Source organism: Pelophylax lessonae, assembly GCF_965119305.1.
Source record: "Pelophylax lessonae genome assembly, chromosome: 11".
Taxonomy (NCBI): Eukaryota; Metazoa; Chordata; class Amphibia; order Anura; family Ranidae; genus Pelophylax; species Pelophylax lessonae.
In genome coordinates, this window is record NC_138778.1 from 102550598 (window position 1) to 102567284 (window position 16687).

The 16687-nt window shown below is 45.5% G+C and overlaps 1 protein-coding gene across 2 annotated transcripts in view; it reads right to left on the bottom strand.

The window, feature by feature from the left end:
- Positions 1 to 11864: 11864 nt before the first annotated feature.
- UQCC1 (ubiquinol-cytochrome c reductase complex assembly factor 1) overlaps positions 11865 to 16687 on the bottom strand; it is a 415387-nt gene continuing 410564 nt past the window's right edge. For both annotated transcript variants that reach the window (XM_082272610.1, XM_082272609.1), the window contains exon 10: positions 11865 to 12080. In XM_082272610.1, coding sequence (XP_082128736.1) covers positions 11946 to 12080 — 135 coding nt within the window. In that variant the 3' untranslated portion in view covers positions 11865 to 11945. The remainder of the gene's footprint in view (positions 12081 to 16687) is intronic.

Below are 16687 nucleotides of genomic sequence, written 5' to 3' on the forward strand. Positions count from 1 at the left end.
ATTCACAAGAACTGGGTTATGTTGTCTCCGCAGGAGTAGGACTAGGCAGAAAAGAAAAAACGTTCTGGCTCCACCCTAGGGGCAGTCCCAGAGGGTATATCCTCCCTCTCTCTGCTACAAGGCATCAGTTCTGTCACAAAGCAGCAACAGAGAATTTAACCCAACCCAACTCAATGATAGAGGGGCGGGTACTACGTCTGTCAATGAGCTAAGAGAAAAGGATTTTACGGTAAGATCTTACAAAAATCCGATTTTCTCTGTCGCTCATTGACAGACGTAGTCTTCTTGATTCACAAGAACTGGAACATCCAGAAGCAGTGCCACAAATGAGGGGTGGGATTGACAGAAATCAAAATCCAATCTAGAAGGCCCAACCGGTGCCAAACTAGAAGTTTTAAAGGCTCATTATAAACAAAGAATGAGACTCAAATAAAAATTCCAACGGAAAAAAACCCTCGAGGTAGACCACTGGTCTCCTCAAATGGCGGCCTGCAAAACCTTGCGGCCAAACGAGGCATCAGACGATGCCATTACATCAACTTTATAATGTTTTGTAAAGGTATGCACCGACGACCAGGTAGCCGCCTTGCACACCTGGACCACTGACGCCTGATGGCGAAAGGCCCATGACGCACTAAGTGCCCGAGTGGAGTGCGCCTTAACAGGGAACGGGGGCTCCCGACCCTTAATAGAATAAGCCTGTACCACCGTCTGTCTGATCCATTTGGAAATAGTCGCGGCAGATGCAGGCAACCCCTTTTTGGGTCCATCCGGGATCACAAAAAGTGAATCCGTCTTGCGAAACGAGTCTGTCGTTTTCAAGTATACCCTGATCGCCCGGACCACATCCAAGGAGTGCAAAGCAAACTCCCGAGGATGACTGGGCTTAGGACACAGGGAAGGTAATACAATTTCTTCATTCAGATGAAATTCTGAAACCACTTTTGGTAGGAAGGATGGATTCGGACGAAGAACCACCTTATCTCTATGAACCACCAGATATGGGGAACGACAAGATAATGCGGCCAGTTCTGACACCCTGCGTGCAGAAGTGATAGCCACCAAGAAGGCCACCTTCTGGGACAACGTAGGTAGAGGAATCTCCCTAATATCTTCAAAGGGAGGTTTCTGAAGAACCAACAATACTAAATTAAGATCCCAGGGTGGTAACGGCGCGCGCACTGGCGGAGCCAGATGTCGCACCCCCTGGATGAAATTCCGTACCAAGGAATGAGTAGCCAAAGGCTTATGAAAGAAGATAGCTAAGGCTGAGACCTGACCCTTGATAGTACTCAAGGCCAGTTTCTGCTCAACCCCTTGTTGCAGAAAAGCTAATATTCGACTAACCGAATAAGACCGTGGACGGAACCCCAGAGGTTCACACCATGCAATGTAGGACTTCCATGTGCGATGATAAATCTTTCTGGAAGTCGCTTTCCTTGCTTTGACTAGAGTAGGAATAACTGAGGCTGACAATCCCTTGTCCTTCAGCACCTGGGTCTCAATAGCCAGGCCGTTAAAGCCAGCGATCGTAAAGCAGGATGGAAGATCGGTCCCTGAGACAGTAGGTCCTCCCTGAGAGGAAGTCTCCACGCGACGTCCGCCACCAGTCTGACCAAGTCGGCGTACCACACTCGGCGAGGCCAGTCCAGAGCTACCAGGATTACTGGAATTCCTTCCTCCTCTATCCTGCGAAGAAGTCTTGGCAGTAACCAGAGAGGAGGGAAGGCATACATTAGCTGGTATTGCCCCCACGGGGCAATCAGTGCGTCTGCGGTCTCTGCTAGAGGATCGCGGCAGCGAGCCACGAATCTCTGTACTTTCCTGTTGAATCGTGATGCCAACAGATCCACATCCGGGGTGCCCCAACGTAGGCACAACTGGTGGAAAACTTCTGGATGGAGGGACCATTCCCCCTGATCCAGAGTCTGACGGCTGAGATAATCTGCCTGCCAATTTTCCACCCCCGGAATGAACACCGCAGAGATCGCTGGAACAAATCGTTCCGCCCAGCGAAGAATGCAAGCCACTTCCTTGGCCGCTCGGACACTCTTGGTGCCCCCCTGGTGATTGACATAAACCACGGCCGTGGCGTTGTCCGACTGGATCCGAACCGGGCTGCCCTGGAGCTGCTCGGTCCAGTGAATCAGACAAAGTCTGATCGCTCTCAGTTCCAATACATTTATCGGCAACCTGGATTCTTCCAGGGACCAAAGTCCCTGGACAGATAACTGACCGAGAATTCCTCCCCATCCGGATAGGCTGGCATCCGTGGTCACTATCGTCCAATATATTGGCAGAAATGACTTTCCCTGGCTGAGCATCGGAGACCGAAGCCACCAGACCAGAGACTCTCTGGTCTGTTTGCTCAATCGGATCCGATTGTCCAGGGATTCCGGATTCCGATTCCATCTGAGAAGAATCTCTTGCTGAAGAATTCGGGTATGGGACTGGGCAAATGGGACTGCTTCGAAGGAAGCCACCATCAACCCCAGAACCCTCATGCAAGTTCGAAGAGAAGACCAGCTGTTGGATAGTAACAACTGGACTGCTGATTGAATCTTCCGGAGTTTCCCTACCGGAAGGAAAACTCTTGTCCTGACTGTGTCTAGAATTAGACCCAGATATTCGAGCCTCTGGGTGGGAACCAGAAATGACTTTTGCTGGTTCACCAGCCACCCGAATTCCTGTAAAGAAATTATAGTAATTTCTATGTTTTGTAGCAGGGTCTGAGGAGACTCTGCATGAAGCAGGAGATCGTCTAGGTAACCTAGAATCAATATGCCTCTTTGGCGCAGTAGTGCCAACATTGGGGCCAACACCTTCATGAAGACCCGAGGAGCCATGGCGAGATCGAAAGGTAACGCCACAAACTGATAGTGGTTCTCTTCTACGGAAAAGCGTAGAAACCGCTGATGTCCTGCGAAAATGGGAATGTGAAGATAGGCGTCCTTGATGTCTATGGACGCTAGGACATCCCCTGGATGCAGGAAGGCTGCTACTGTGCGAATGGATTCCATCTTGAATTTTCTTATGTTGAGAAAAGAATTGAGTGCCCTTAAGTCCAGAATTGGACGCACTTTGCCCTCTTTCCTGGGTATTGTAAATAGGTTTGAATAAAACCCCTGAAAACGTTCTGTCCAAGGAACGTGGACTACCACTCCTTGTTGTAGTAAATCTGTGACTGCTCTCCGCAGATCTTCTAGACGATCCGGGGATAGTCGGATATTGGAAGGGAAGAATCGCGCCGGTGGGAGAGATCGAAACTCGATCTTGTACCCTGACCTTATGACTTCGCAAACCCACTTGTCCGGGATTCTGGAAAGCCATGGATCCGGGAACCGGCGAAGACGTCCCCCCACCCCAGTTATGGGTGGGGGCGCACCTTCAGGCTTTGGACGATTTATCTTCAGGTCTGGAGGGGGCGGGCTTTTGCTTGCCCGACCAACGTCCCCTGAAGCCTCCTGAAGGAGCTTTGGAGGACTTAATTTTTTCACCCGTGGGACGAAAAAACTTTTTGTGAGCAGAGAAAGAAGGCCCTCGTCTTTGACGAGGTCCTTTACCTTTAACATTTTGCGGTAAAAAGGTGCTCTTTCCTCCCGTGAGATCCTTAATGATCTCATCTAAGTTGGCTCCAAATAGACGCTCTCCTAAAAAGGGGATATTAGCCAATGCTTTTTTGGAACCTTGGTCGGCTAACCAACCTTTTAGCCACAGTGTACGCCTGAGAACCACTGCTGAAACTGATGCTCGCGCCAATAATGGAGTGGCGTCTAACGCCGCATCACACACAAACTGTAACCCCTGTATCATTTGTTCCAACAAATCTGATATCGCCTGAGGGACTTCTTCTAAGTCCCGGCGCAACCACTTGGTCCATTCAGTTACAGTCTGCGAAACCAGTCCAATAGCAATTATTGGTCTGAAAGCTGATCCAATCAAGGAAAACATGGTGCGAGACATAGCTTCTATCTTGCGATCCACTGGATCTTTAAAAGACGGGGCGTCTTCTAAAGGAATAACCGTGGCTTTATTCAATCTAGCAATTGGTGAATCCACCACAGGTGGTTCTGTCCATTTCTTAATGAGGGTTTCCTCAAACGGATAACGCCTGTTAATGCGTTTAGAAATAGCAGAAGTGCGTTTTGGCAGACTCCATTCTTCTTTGATTGGATTGCCAAAACATTTGGGCAATGGAAAAACCTTCGCTACTTTGATGCGTTTTTTAGTCCCAAAGGGGATTTCAGTTTCAGCTATTTCCGACGGAATACCCTGTAATCTTAAGGTTTCTTGAACAGATACAATGAGTGCGTTTACCAACGCTTCCTCTCGGGCTATGGCTGATGCCGAAACATCCTCCTCACTGTCTGAAGAGACAGTACCCGAGACACCAATCCCAGATGAAGTACCTGCAACTGCAGAAATAGGCTCAGATTCTGAATCCGAAGTTTCAGATAATAAGGGGTTAGGCGGGGGTCGCTTTCTTGCGCCCTGTCCCTGACAAGCCACTTCCACCCGGGACACAAAAGTTTCCATAATAGCTGACAATGATTCAACCATCAGTGGGGTGCTGGAGGATCCTGCAGACACCTCGAGGGGATCCGGTGGAGATACATGAGTGGCAGGGTCCATGTTAATTCAGGACACCTCTGCCAGAAAAAACAAAAACTTTTTTTTTTAAAATAAAAAATACCTCTTTTTTTTTTATGTGTATCCCCCTAGCGCAATAGCGCCCCTCAGAGTACCTGCTTCTCGATCCCCACAGAGAGAGAGAGGGACCCTCAAGGCTCACCACCCGATGCAGAGAAGTTTCCAACCAACTGCAGTCAGCGTCTGTCTTTTACAGACTGGAAAGAGCTGTGTTAGTTTTCCCGGGTAGAAGGACGTGGCTCCGCCCCCTGTGTACGCCTTCCGGCGTTCCCAGCTCTCCACGAGGTAGCTGGGCTCATCAAACATGGCCGCCCCCATACAGGAGACAATAGACTCCAAAAACATGGCGGCCGGCGTGACCTGAGGACATTCATGCACCCGGTCTACGGCAAAATGGCGGCGGACTGCCGAAATCGTTTTTCCCAGCACATCCACCTGCATCTCTGCTAAATGGCGGTTTATCGATCTGCAGGAGGTACACTACAATTAAGGTAGGATTATACCTCCTATGTCTGCTGTAATACTACAGTCTGCTGGGTAGAGTGTTAGCTCTCAAACCAAGTCCACTTCCCACCAAACACATGCTGTATTTACAAGGGGGACTTTTAGTGTCAGACAGATACTGACCATGTATGGAGGGGCCCATAATTCATACTGCCTCATAACGAGGAAAAAAGGGAACGTTTACTCACCATACCGAACCGACAGGCACCCTCTCTTCACAATACCCTCTCCACCGGGGTGGGGGGTTGTGGACCACTCCGGACGCCTCAACTCTCTGGTTCCTGGCGTCCAAGCGAGACTTTTAACTCGCAAGGTCAGTCCCTCCAATGGGATTCCGTCGCGGCCGACCCAGCGCAGAGCTCTGGTCTGCACGCGCTCGTAGGCAGAAACCGGGGTGACCACTGGATCTAAACATCCAGCCCGTCGCCCGGCCCCGCATACTTACTTGAATGTGTCGCGGCCGACCAAGCGCAATGCAATGGTCTGTGCGCGCTCGTAGGCCGGCTGGGGTGACCACTGGTGTCGCCCAGTCCGGCGTATTTGCTTGAAGATCTCACAGGAAAAAACACTGGAGAAAAACTACCTAAAAAATATTTTTTCTAAAAAAAAATCTTGCCAGGACCAGAGATCCCAGCAAGGAACTTAGGTCCTTACTCCTGACTAGACAGAAAAAAACTGATGCCTTGTAGCAGAGAGAGGGAGGATATACCCTCTGGGACTGCCCCTAGGGTGGAGCCAGAACGTTTTTTCTTTTCTGCCTAGTCCTACTCCTGCGGAGACAACATAACCCAGTTCTTGTGAATCAAGAAGACTACGTCTGTCAATGAGCGACAGAGAAAAACTATTTGTGGTAAAAAAATACTTCAATTTTATTTGGGTACAGTGTTGCATGACCCACGTAACTGTCAGTTAAAGTAACACAGTGCCATATCGCAAAAATCTTCCGGAGGTCAAGTTTTTACTTTTTTTTTGGAATAGCATGGTGTAGGCGGAGTTTAAGTTGGCTGACAAAAGCTTTTACTTTGTTCACACTATATGCCAATCACAGGCTGTGGCACACCTCTCCAGCCTATGTGGTGAAGCCTCCATCAATCACAATCTTATATCCTGCCTCCATAGTGGAGAAAAGCCAATGTTGTACCAATATTTTAAAAAGGGCCAAGACATATCCCTGGAAACTAAAGGCCAGCTGGCCTAACATCAATAGTTAATAGTCTGCAAGCTGTTGGAGGGTATGATAAGGGATTTTATCCAAGATCTCAGTAATGAAAACAATATCATTAGTAGTGGAAAATAAAGTCCATAAAGTCCATATAAATCAGGAACATAGTATCCAAACAGGCTCCCTATGGGTATACGCTTACCAGAGCTGGTAAATCAAAAGGCAGGTTCTCAGAAGCTAATCTCGTCTCTTTGATAGTAGACTGGAACCAATCTCTCGCGTAGACTCAAAAAATTGGAGGAAAAATAAAAACGCAATAGCATAAAACCCAACAAAAACAGATGAAAAAAATAATACACCAAAATGGGTGACTAACAACTGGATGAATAGTGTGAACTCCACCAGTGTATGGAAAAAAGAAAAAGAAGAATGCTCTGATAGGGACACCTAAGGTACCCCTTACCAAAGATAACTGAAAAACATGCAATCATATAAGTGCAATCCTGTGACAGCCGGAGTCGCCTCTTACCCACAGTGTAAAGATATGTTTGCCAATGTGAATAGAAAATCCTATGGGTGTCTTCTATGTAGATAACCACCACCAATAACACTCGCCTCTTACCAGATAGAAATCAGATTGAGCCAAATATAGCAAGAGAGTCAAGTATGACAGGACGCCAGCCTTCACCAGTAGGATTTGCCTCTTACCCTAAGGGGATGGTAAATGAGCCTATAGGGATGATGAGCTTCACGGAACCTGCAGTGAACTCCAGGGCAAGTGACTCCAATACGAATAACTCCAATGAAACCAGGGTATTACCACCTTGCTACATGTCAGTGTGCCAGCTATGTTACCAACATAGCTGGCACACTGACATGTAGCAAGGTGGTAATACCCTGGTTTCATTGGAGTTATTCGTATTGGAGTCACTTGCCCTGGAGTTCACTGCAGGTTCCGTGAAGCTCATCATCCCTATAGGCTCATTTACCATCCCCTTAGGGTAAGAGGCAAATTCTACTGGTGAAGGCTGGCGTCCTGTCATACTTGACTCTCTTGCTCTATTTGGCTCAATCTGATTTCTATCTGGTAAGAGGCGAGTGTTATTGGTGGTGGTTATCTACATAGAAGACACCCATAGGATTTTCTATTCACATTGGCAAACATATCTTTACACTGTGGTAAGAGGCGACTCCGGCTCTCACAGGATTGCACTTATATGATTGCATGTTTTTCAGTTATCTTTGGTAAGGGGTACCTTAGGTGTCCCTATCAGAGCATTCTTCTTTTTCTTTTTTCCATACACTGGTGGAGTTCACACTATTCATCCAGTTGTTAGTCACCCATTTTGGTGTATTATTTTTTTCATCTGTTTTTGTTGGGTTTTATGCTATTGCGTTTTTATTTTTCCTCCAATTTTTTGAGTCTACGCGAGAGATTGGTTCCAGTCTACTATCAAAGAGACGAGATTAGCTTCTGAGAACCTGCCTTTTGATTTACCAGCTCTGGTAAGCGTATACCCATAGGGAGCCTGTTTGGATACTATGTTCCTGATTTATATGGACTTTATGGACTTTATTTTCCATTATTCAAGTTAGCGCGACTTTTTATAGAAATATTGCTTGGGGTGTGGTCACACTTGAAGTTGCTGCTGTTCTCCTGTACCATTAGCGCGGTTATTACTTTTTATCATTAGTAGTAATCAGCGCGGATTAATTAAGAATCGTTCTTGCCAGACCAATCTATTAACCTTCTATGAAGAAGTGAGCTGCCATCTAGATAAAGGAAGGCAAGTAGAGGTGATGTAGCGGCTGCAAGCAAAGCCAACAGAACACTGGCATGTTTAGAAAACAGGATTCACTCCAGAGATAAAACGATAATCCTCCCACTCTACAAGACTCTGGTCCGGCTGCATCTTGAGTATGCCATCCAGTTCTGGGCACCGGTTCTCAGAAAGGATGTGCTGGAACTGGAGAGAGCCCAGAGAAGGGCAACAAAGTTAATAAAGGGACTAGAGCAGGGATCCTCAAACTACGGCCCTCAAGTTGTTGCGGAACTACACATCCCATGAGGCATTGTAAAACTCTGACATTCACAGACATGACTAGGCATGATGGGAATTGCGATTCCGAAACAAGTGGAGGGCCATAGTTTGAAGACCCCTGGACTAGAGGATCTCAGCTATGGGGAAAGACTACAAGCATTGAACTTATTCTCTCTGGAGAGGAGACGCTTGAGAGAGGATATGATAGCAATGTACAAATATTGTACTGGTGACCCTCGGCAATTCACTGAAGAGAAGCGGTTCAACCTTAAACTGCGTAAAGGGTTCTTCACTGTCAGAGAGGTAAGGATGTGCATATCTCTTACGCAAGCAGTGGTATCAGCAAGGAGTGTCGATAGTTTCAAGAAACTATTAGATGGGCACCTTAACGATCACAATATACAGGGACATTCTTGACACAGACACAAGCACACACTCCACAGGTTGAACTGGTGTCTTTTTTTAACCTCCCAACTATGTAACCCACAGCCACACAGGTTGAACTGGATGGACTGATGTATTTATTCAACCTTACCAAATATTAAACTATAAGCTTTTAGAGAGAGCCTTTGGTTGGATTTCTATTGTTACTTATTAGTGTGAAAGCTTTCAGTCTTTGGCGTATACATAAAAGTGCATTCTCCTTGAAGTGGAAAAAGAAGGCATTATCCTCCATTGGGATTTGGTACTTCTCAGGCAGGGAGATTAAAATAGCAAATAAGTAGACTAAAATTGCTTTTCCCTGCTCTCCTGATTTCCAATTGTTGGAGAGACCATTGCAGGTGACAATAGCTCTACATATAAATGACAATTTCCATCATCAACTGGTTTATGTAAATTCCTTTTTAATAACAGTTGTAGATGAATATGTAAAGGTTTCTGCATATAATTACAAGACAGCAGAACTAAAATGCAAGTGGAATAGCGGATAAATATTCCACAAACTTAATTCCTGTCCAATAACCTCATAAAAAACTGTCTGGTTGCCTCCTTGTGCCTAACAAGACAGCTAGTGCAATCTAACAGGCTACAGCAAATTAACATAAATATTTCAGATCACAATTTCTGCACAGGTCTGGCTACTTTGTGAATGTTTGAAGTTTTTTTTTTTTTTTTTCACATAGTGTAACTAAATAACAGTTTGAAATAGTCACAGTACAACAGAAAACTGTATAAACATGAATTTTCAAAATTGGTAAAACACCTAAATACTCCTAAAGCATAGTTATGGTCCAAGCGGCATGGAGACAGACATTTTTGAGGTTGACCCAATATTTTCCTAGTATAGCTGATCAAAACACAAGGAATTAATGACACCACTATGGCACAGTTAGTTTACTTTACAGAACAGCAGCATCCAGGACACGTGGCCAACAGGTACACTTTGATCTAGGGTCTTGAAATAGGAGAGATTTACAAAGACCGTTGCAGGCAGATTAAATAAAAAAGTAAAATAAATGTCCATTAATTGACAGAAATTGGCTAGCAGCTCACGGCTTCTTTTGCAAACACCCTCCTCTAAGGGTCAGTTATCATGAAGCACCGGGATAATAGAAACATCTGAGCGAATTTTAAGGCTGAAGTTTAGTTAAACCTTTTTCTTTATGGCTTTAGTTACGTTACTTACCTGTAATGAAGAATTCCCCTTGAAGTGCAGGCTGCTGGATTCTGTAGAAGTCTTCACAGCAGAGCGGCCTGCCTCTTTCTGCTGCTGAACGTACGGTTCTGGGGAGGTCTCAGCTGCACTAAAGATGAACAAACACATCCTCCTCCTATACTGGTTATAGTTATATCACTGATTCCATGGCTTGTAACATCATCTGTGAATGAGGGAGCAGGTCTGGTCATTCCCAGAAGTCTTTCCCCCATTCACAGGTCATGTTACAGACAGTGTAATCAGTGCAAGAACTTCCCAAACTCAGGAGAGGACAAGAGGGATCGTGTCCATGTCAGGTCATCGTTGGTGCAGCTGAGCCCAGAGACCCAAAACTGTTAAAGACAAACAGAAACAAAGAAAGGGTGCACCGACCTAGCGCATTATCCTCAATAATAGGCTTTAATCACGCAACATATAAAATGGCTACTCACAAACACAGGTGAAAAATGATCATAACAAGCTCAGTTGCTCCAGTGTCAGGAATAGTCCAAATGTTAGTCCATAGTCTAATAAGATGACGGCTGACGCGTTTCGAGGCTCGGCCTCTTCCTCAGAGCCACTGAAGGTGATGGTGCGGCTTAACCAGTAACACCCAATAGTAGCAATTACTTCTTACCAGATCTTAAAGTAGCTCTGAGGAAGAGGCTGAGCTTTTTATGATCATTTTTCACCTGTGTTTGTGAGTAGCCATTTTATATGTTGCGTGAATAAAGCCTATTATTGAGGATAATGCGCTAGGTCGGTGCGCCCTTTCTTTGTTTGTTTGTCTCTAGTATTGTTGGACTACCCCAGTCCTTTTTGGGCAGCAACACTTTAGCCATCCAAGACGCCAGCTGTGAGTTCCGTGGGGAGTGTGGTCGGGGAGCTTGGATTCCTAGCGCAGGAGAAGGGTGGTATCACCTTGTTTTTTTGGAGCACCCACAACTGTTAACCCCCACAACGCTGGAAGATCAGCAGCAGGAAGAGGACAGGGTAAGTCCTGCACTTCAGAACTCTTCAGAATTCAGCAGCATGTACATAATTGGACGTATTTCATTACAGGTAATTGATCTGACCTAGGTTATAGAGAAAAAACAGTTTTCAGCTTCAGCTTTAATATTTTTTTCTTAGTTTGAAATGGAAGTTTGCAAATGCAGTGATAATGGAAATCTACAAAAATTTTAATTTTATAAAACTGGGTTCTAAATATACCTGCATCTGTCAAATCTCTACAAATGTAACTTGCTTGGCATTGTCTATAAATATGATTCTGGTCTGGCTGTAGATTGCACAAATAGTGTAATTTCTGGAGAAACGTATTAACTGAAGGAAACCAGATTTCCTTAAATGTTTATAGGATTTATAGGATTAAACCTAATGGGGTTGATTTACTAAAACTGGAGAGTGCAGAATATGGTGCAGCTGTACATGGTGGCCAACCAGTTTGTTCAATTAAGCTTTGACAAAAAAAAAAAAAAAAGATTGGTTTCTATGCAGAGCTGCATCAGACTTTTCACTCTCCAGTTTTAGTAAATCAACCCCATTAGGTTTAATCCTATAAACATATAAGGAAATCTGGTTTCCTTCAGTTAGTAAACCAAACCCAATGTGCCACTATCCTCAACAATATAAATTTTGCTTCAGTTTTCATAATTTACATCTGCTGTGTATGAGCAGGACTAAGACAAAATAAAATGGCTACTGTGTTACCAGACCAGACATTGCATAGAACATTATAGTATTGTCTAGCCTGGTACCAGCAGACTTATTGGAAGTAGTCTATTCCCTGAATTTTATTATGTAAACTAATTCACTCAGAACATAAGAAAAACTGTCTTTTTTCTGCTTTTGTGTCAGCTTATATAAACAATAAAATACTTCTTAGAGAGCCCCTGGAACCAAGCACACCATCAAATTCCCATCATAACACAGTATACAGGGTCACGGTGTCTTAAAGTCCCTCATCATTGTATGTTGGAAGAGATGGCTTCAAGATGCTTTGAGGATCATTTTCCACTAGAGGGCGCCAAGTTACTTCACCAGTTAACAGAAGATCTTCTCCATTTAAAGAATCCAGATATTGCATCTGAAATGACAGGAGCGATAATAAGAAATTGGTTAATATAAGTAAAAGGTTTAAAACTCAACACCTGCCATTTTATTAATTTTTGGATAGAGTGTGGAAGGGTTAGCGCCTATTTTTTAATTTTTTACTGCTGTCTGTATACTCATTTGGGAGATACCTCTACTCGCTGTAAAGCCACCAAATCATCTCCACTGTCCCCTGAAGGTACCGTACCTCCCTCCCACCCAACTGCCCTTGACATGTATCCCAGGCTCTCCTTCCCCCCTGCGATTGCACATGTATAATATAATATTTTATTTTACAGATTTGGTTGTCACTTTCCTCAGCTGCTGTTGCCAGGGAAGTAACTAATGCTCCATTAGCTTCAGTTAAAAGCAGGGGAGGCAGTAAAGAGAACCTGTCACAGCAAAGCTCCATCACATAGGAGACCCCTGTAGACAGCAATAAAGTTAAAGTAAAATTAAGGGCAATTTTTTTTCTTTTTTTTCCATTTCGGATAGAACAAGTGAGGGTTATAACCCATTGCAGCAATTTCTCTTTACTTCCTCTCCCAGAGCCAAACAGAAAGGAAATCCCTGGAAATTAAAGAAATACTTTGGGGACCCCAGGGCCGTCTAATGTGGGACAAAGGGGGCAGCTGTCCAGGGCCCTGTCATTGTTTGGGGCCGAAGCAGAGCTACCCAATAAGCCGCAAATCGGGAGCCCCATCAGCACTGCACTGTAGATCAATCTACCGGTCTGTGCAGACAGTGACAGCCAGGCTGGCATTGGCGTCTCACTGTGCTACAAGGAGCACCTGGGGCCTTTAGCTCCACTGATGCTCTGACCGTGCCCCTTGCCGTGCGTGCTATGTTCTGTACGGGAGGCGGCGCCTCAGGGCAGGAGTCGGACTGCACAGTGGAGCCGTTATCAGAGTGCATCAGATCAGAGCTGAGCTGGCCAGGACCAGTCACCAGGTAGGTCTTTCTACTCCCTTGGCTTCCCAATTCCCATTAGGTAGAGACTGAGTTTAAAAACCCTGACCAGTACAGGCTGTGGCTTTATTTCTTAGAGAGCAGCATGGTCCACCAGACGTCCAGAACAGACACTTATTGATGGCTTATTTTAGGCCTGATTCACATGTAAGCGGGTTGGCGGCCCACATTTGCACAGACATAACAGCCCATTGATTTGAATGGGCTGCTATGCCTGCGTTTTCCACAGAAAAAAGGAGCATGCAGCATTTAAAAAACGCAGTGGCCTTGAAATCCATTCTGCTTTTGCACCATGCAACTTACCTGTAGTTCCAGATCAAAGGGTTTATTGTGAGCCTAGGGGAGTGTTTACTAACTGTATGGGGGTTGGGGTAGTGAAATGATCAAAGAGACCTGTGTTCCTATATAGAAGGCACTCTGTGAGCATTTCAGAGAGAAGAGTGGCAAGCTGTGTTTACAACAGTAAAACTGCGGCGGGCGGTCGGGAACCAGTTAAGTCATACCGCACTAGTATAACACTGTGATGTGTAAAGGGGCATTATGACGTGAAAATGGCTGCAATGTAATGGGGCGTTGTGATGTGATAAGGTGCATGGGGGGTGGGGGGGCCCAAGAAAATGTTTGTCCAGGGTCCAATCCATATTAAAGATGGCCCTGGGGGACCCCCAGGGCGCTAGAACTAGTGTCCCCATTTCCTGGGGATAACCCAAAATTTGGGATTTTCACTTACTTTTACTTTCAATGACAATGGTAAACAGGACAAATAGAGAGGGTGAATCTCTTTAACGGGGCACAGACAGACAAATATAAACTGACAAGTGTTCTAATCCCTCTTCACTCTATCCAAAACTAAAAAAAAAAAAGTTTTGGCTTTAGTTATACTTTCATTGTGAAAAAACAAAATAACAAAAAAACACGCACCTGCATACAAAAATAACGTTTGAGCTACAGGTTATATCTTGCCATGAAAGTCAGAGTAGGAGCAATATTTCTAAGGCCATCAGTCACAGCTGCAAACTGAGTACCTATAGGCTATACAGCGATGCCTATGGATAATTTTGGGTACCAAGTTTGTCACCATTTTATAGTTATGTAGAAGTTTGAGGCTTGACATATAAGGTTTGTATGTACTCCTCACAATCTCATCTTTTATATTTTACATTTTATATTTTTAACTTTTGTGTATTTATTTTACTAAGAATTTACATTTGAAAACGTACCCCAAAATCACGTGACATAAAAACTGGAACTACCACCATTTTATTCTCCAGTTTCTCTGCTTTCAGAAAATATACAATATATACAATATATACAATAGGTTTAATCTTCAGACCTGACCTAAAATTAGCATTTTATTGTGTGCAAAAACAAGGCAATAGCCCTAGTAGATCAGTAAACACTCTAGCAAATTTTCAATGACTTTGAGGTGTTATATATTAATAGATTTCCCCAAATTTTTAAAGAGAGAAAAAGTCACTCTCACAGATACTCTGCTTTCCTGACACAATAAACAGGCACACATTCTCCGAGACGCTCCACCTGCTGGTGCAAATGGGCATTCTTCTTATACGGTGGACCCTCTGGATGTTCAAATCAATCAAGATTCTCTTTCGCTTTTCTAGGACATTTTGGCGGAATTAAAGTGAAAAGCTGTCAGTTGTAAAAAGGAAAAAACTGAATTTTTGTAAAATCTTACCTGTAAAATTCCTTTCTCTGAGTCCTCCGACAGTCGCCGCCTCCTCTAAGTCCTCACTGTTGGGTATTGTCTTCCTATCCGTAGGAATAGCTAGGCATATAGACTTAGTCCAAAGACAAAAGGCATTAGCATATACACACCCATGGGGGCTGTCCCATCCGGTCAATACCCCCCCTGCATCACCACTCCCAACTCAGTTTGGTAGCATAGCAGTAGGTAACAAGAACCCCAAAAGAGGGGCGGCGACTGTCGGAGGACTCAGAGAAAGGAATTTTACAGGTAAGATTTTACAAAAATTCAGTTTTCTCTTACGTCCTCCGACAGTCGCCGCCTCCTCTAAGTCCTCACTGTTGGGATGTCCCAAAGCAGTATAGACATGAGGGGTGGGAGACGCAACCGTAGAAAAGGCAACGCAGTACCCACATCAGAGAAAGGAATCTTACATGCACCGTAAGAGAACCAACTGGGCAACAGAAAACAACAATGCTCAACAGGAGCAACAGCCCAGGAAAGCAAATGCCAACAGCCAGGGACCCAGAGAAAAATTCAAGGGTCCATCATGGCACTGGGGCACTGAGAACTTTGCGGCCAAAAGAAGCATCAGCTGATGCCAGAACGTCTACTTTGTAGAACTTGGAAAAAGTGTGCACCGACGACCAAGTCGCCGCCTTGCACACCTGGGCCACCGAGGCCCGATGCCAATAGGCCCAGGATGCACTCAAAGACCTGGTAGAGTGCGCCTTAACAGGGAAGGGCGGAACCCGTTCCTTCAAGGCGTAAGCCTGCTCAATGGTCTGTCTGATCCATTTGGCAATAGTTGCTGCGGACGCAGCCATGCCCTTCCGAGATCCCTCAGGAAGGACAAAGAGGGAATCCGTCTTTCGAAAGGATTCCGTAGATGACCGGTAAACCCTGATCGCCCTGACAACGTCCAAGGAATGAAACGCAATCTCCTTTGGATGTTTTGGCTTCGTACAAAGCGAAGGCAGGACAATGTCCTCATTAAGGTGAAATTCAGAGATCACCTTGGGAAGGAAGGATGGGGGTGGTCTCAAAACCACCTTATCCTTGTGAATGATCAAGTAAGGGGAGCGGCAAGACAACGCCGCCAGCTCCGACACCCTGCGAGCCGAAGTGATCGCCACTAGAAAAGCAACCTTTTTTGACAGCAGAGGCAACGATATCTCCCTGATGTTTTCAAAGGGAGCACGCTGCAACGCGGACAGAACCAAGTTCAAGTCCCATGGAGGTAAAGGCTCCTTCCTGGGAGGAGCCAGATGTCGCACACCTTGAATGAAGGTGCACACCAAGGAATGAGACGCCACAGGGCGTTGGAAAAGAACAGCCAGTTCAGACACCTGGCCCTTTATCGTGGCCAGCGACAGGCGCTGATCCACTCCAGACTGGAGGAAAGCCAAAATTCTCGACACAGAGTAAGAACGAGGGGAGAACCCCCTGGACTCACACCAGGTGAAATAGGCTTTCCAGGTACGGTAATAGATCTTACCAGAGGAGGATTTCCTAGCCTTGATCAGGGTAGGGATAACCTCAGGGGATAGACCCTTGTCCTTCAAGACCTGGGTCTCAACAGCCAGGTCGTTAAAGCCAGCGACTGTGAAGCAGGATGGAAGATTGGACCTTGAGACAGGAGATCTTCCCGCAGAGGCAGACGCCACGGAGGCGCCACTGCCAGGTGAACAACGTCGGCGTACCAGGACCGGCGAGGCCAGTCCGGCGCCACCAGAATCACCATGTGTGGTTCCGAGACCAATCTGCGGAGGAACCTGGATAGTAACTGAATCGGAGGAAAGGCGTACATCAGACGATACTGATGCCAAGGGGCCACCAACGCACGCATCCAAGGCATTCGCCAACGGATCGCGCGTTCTTGCCACGAACCTTCCCACCTTTCGATTTAGCCGGGATGCGAACAGATC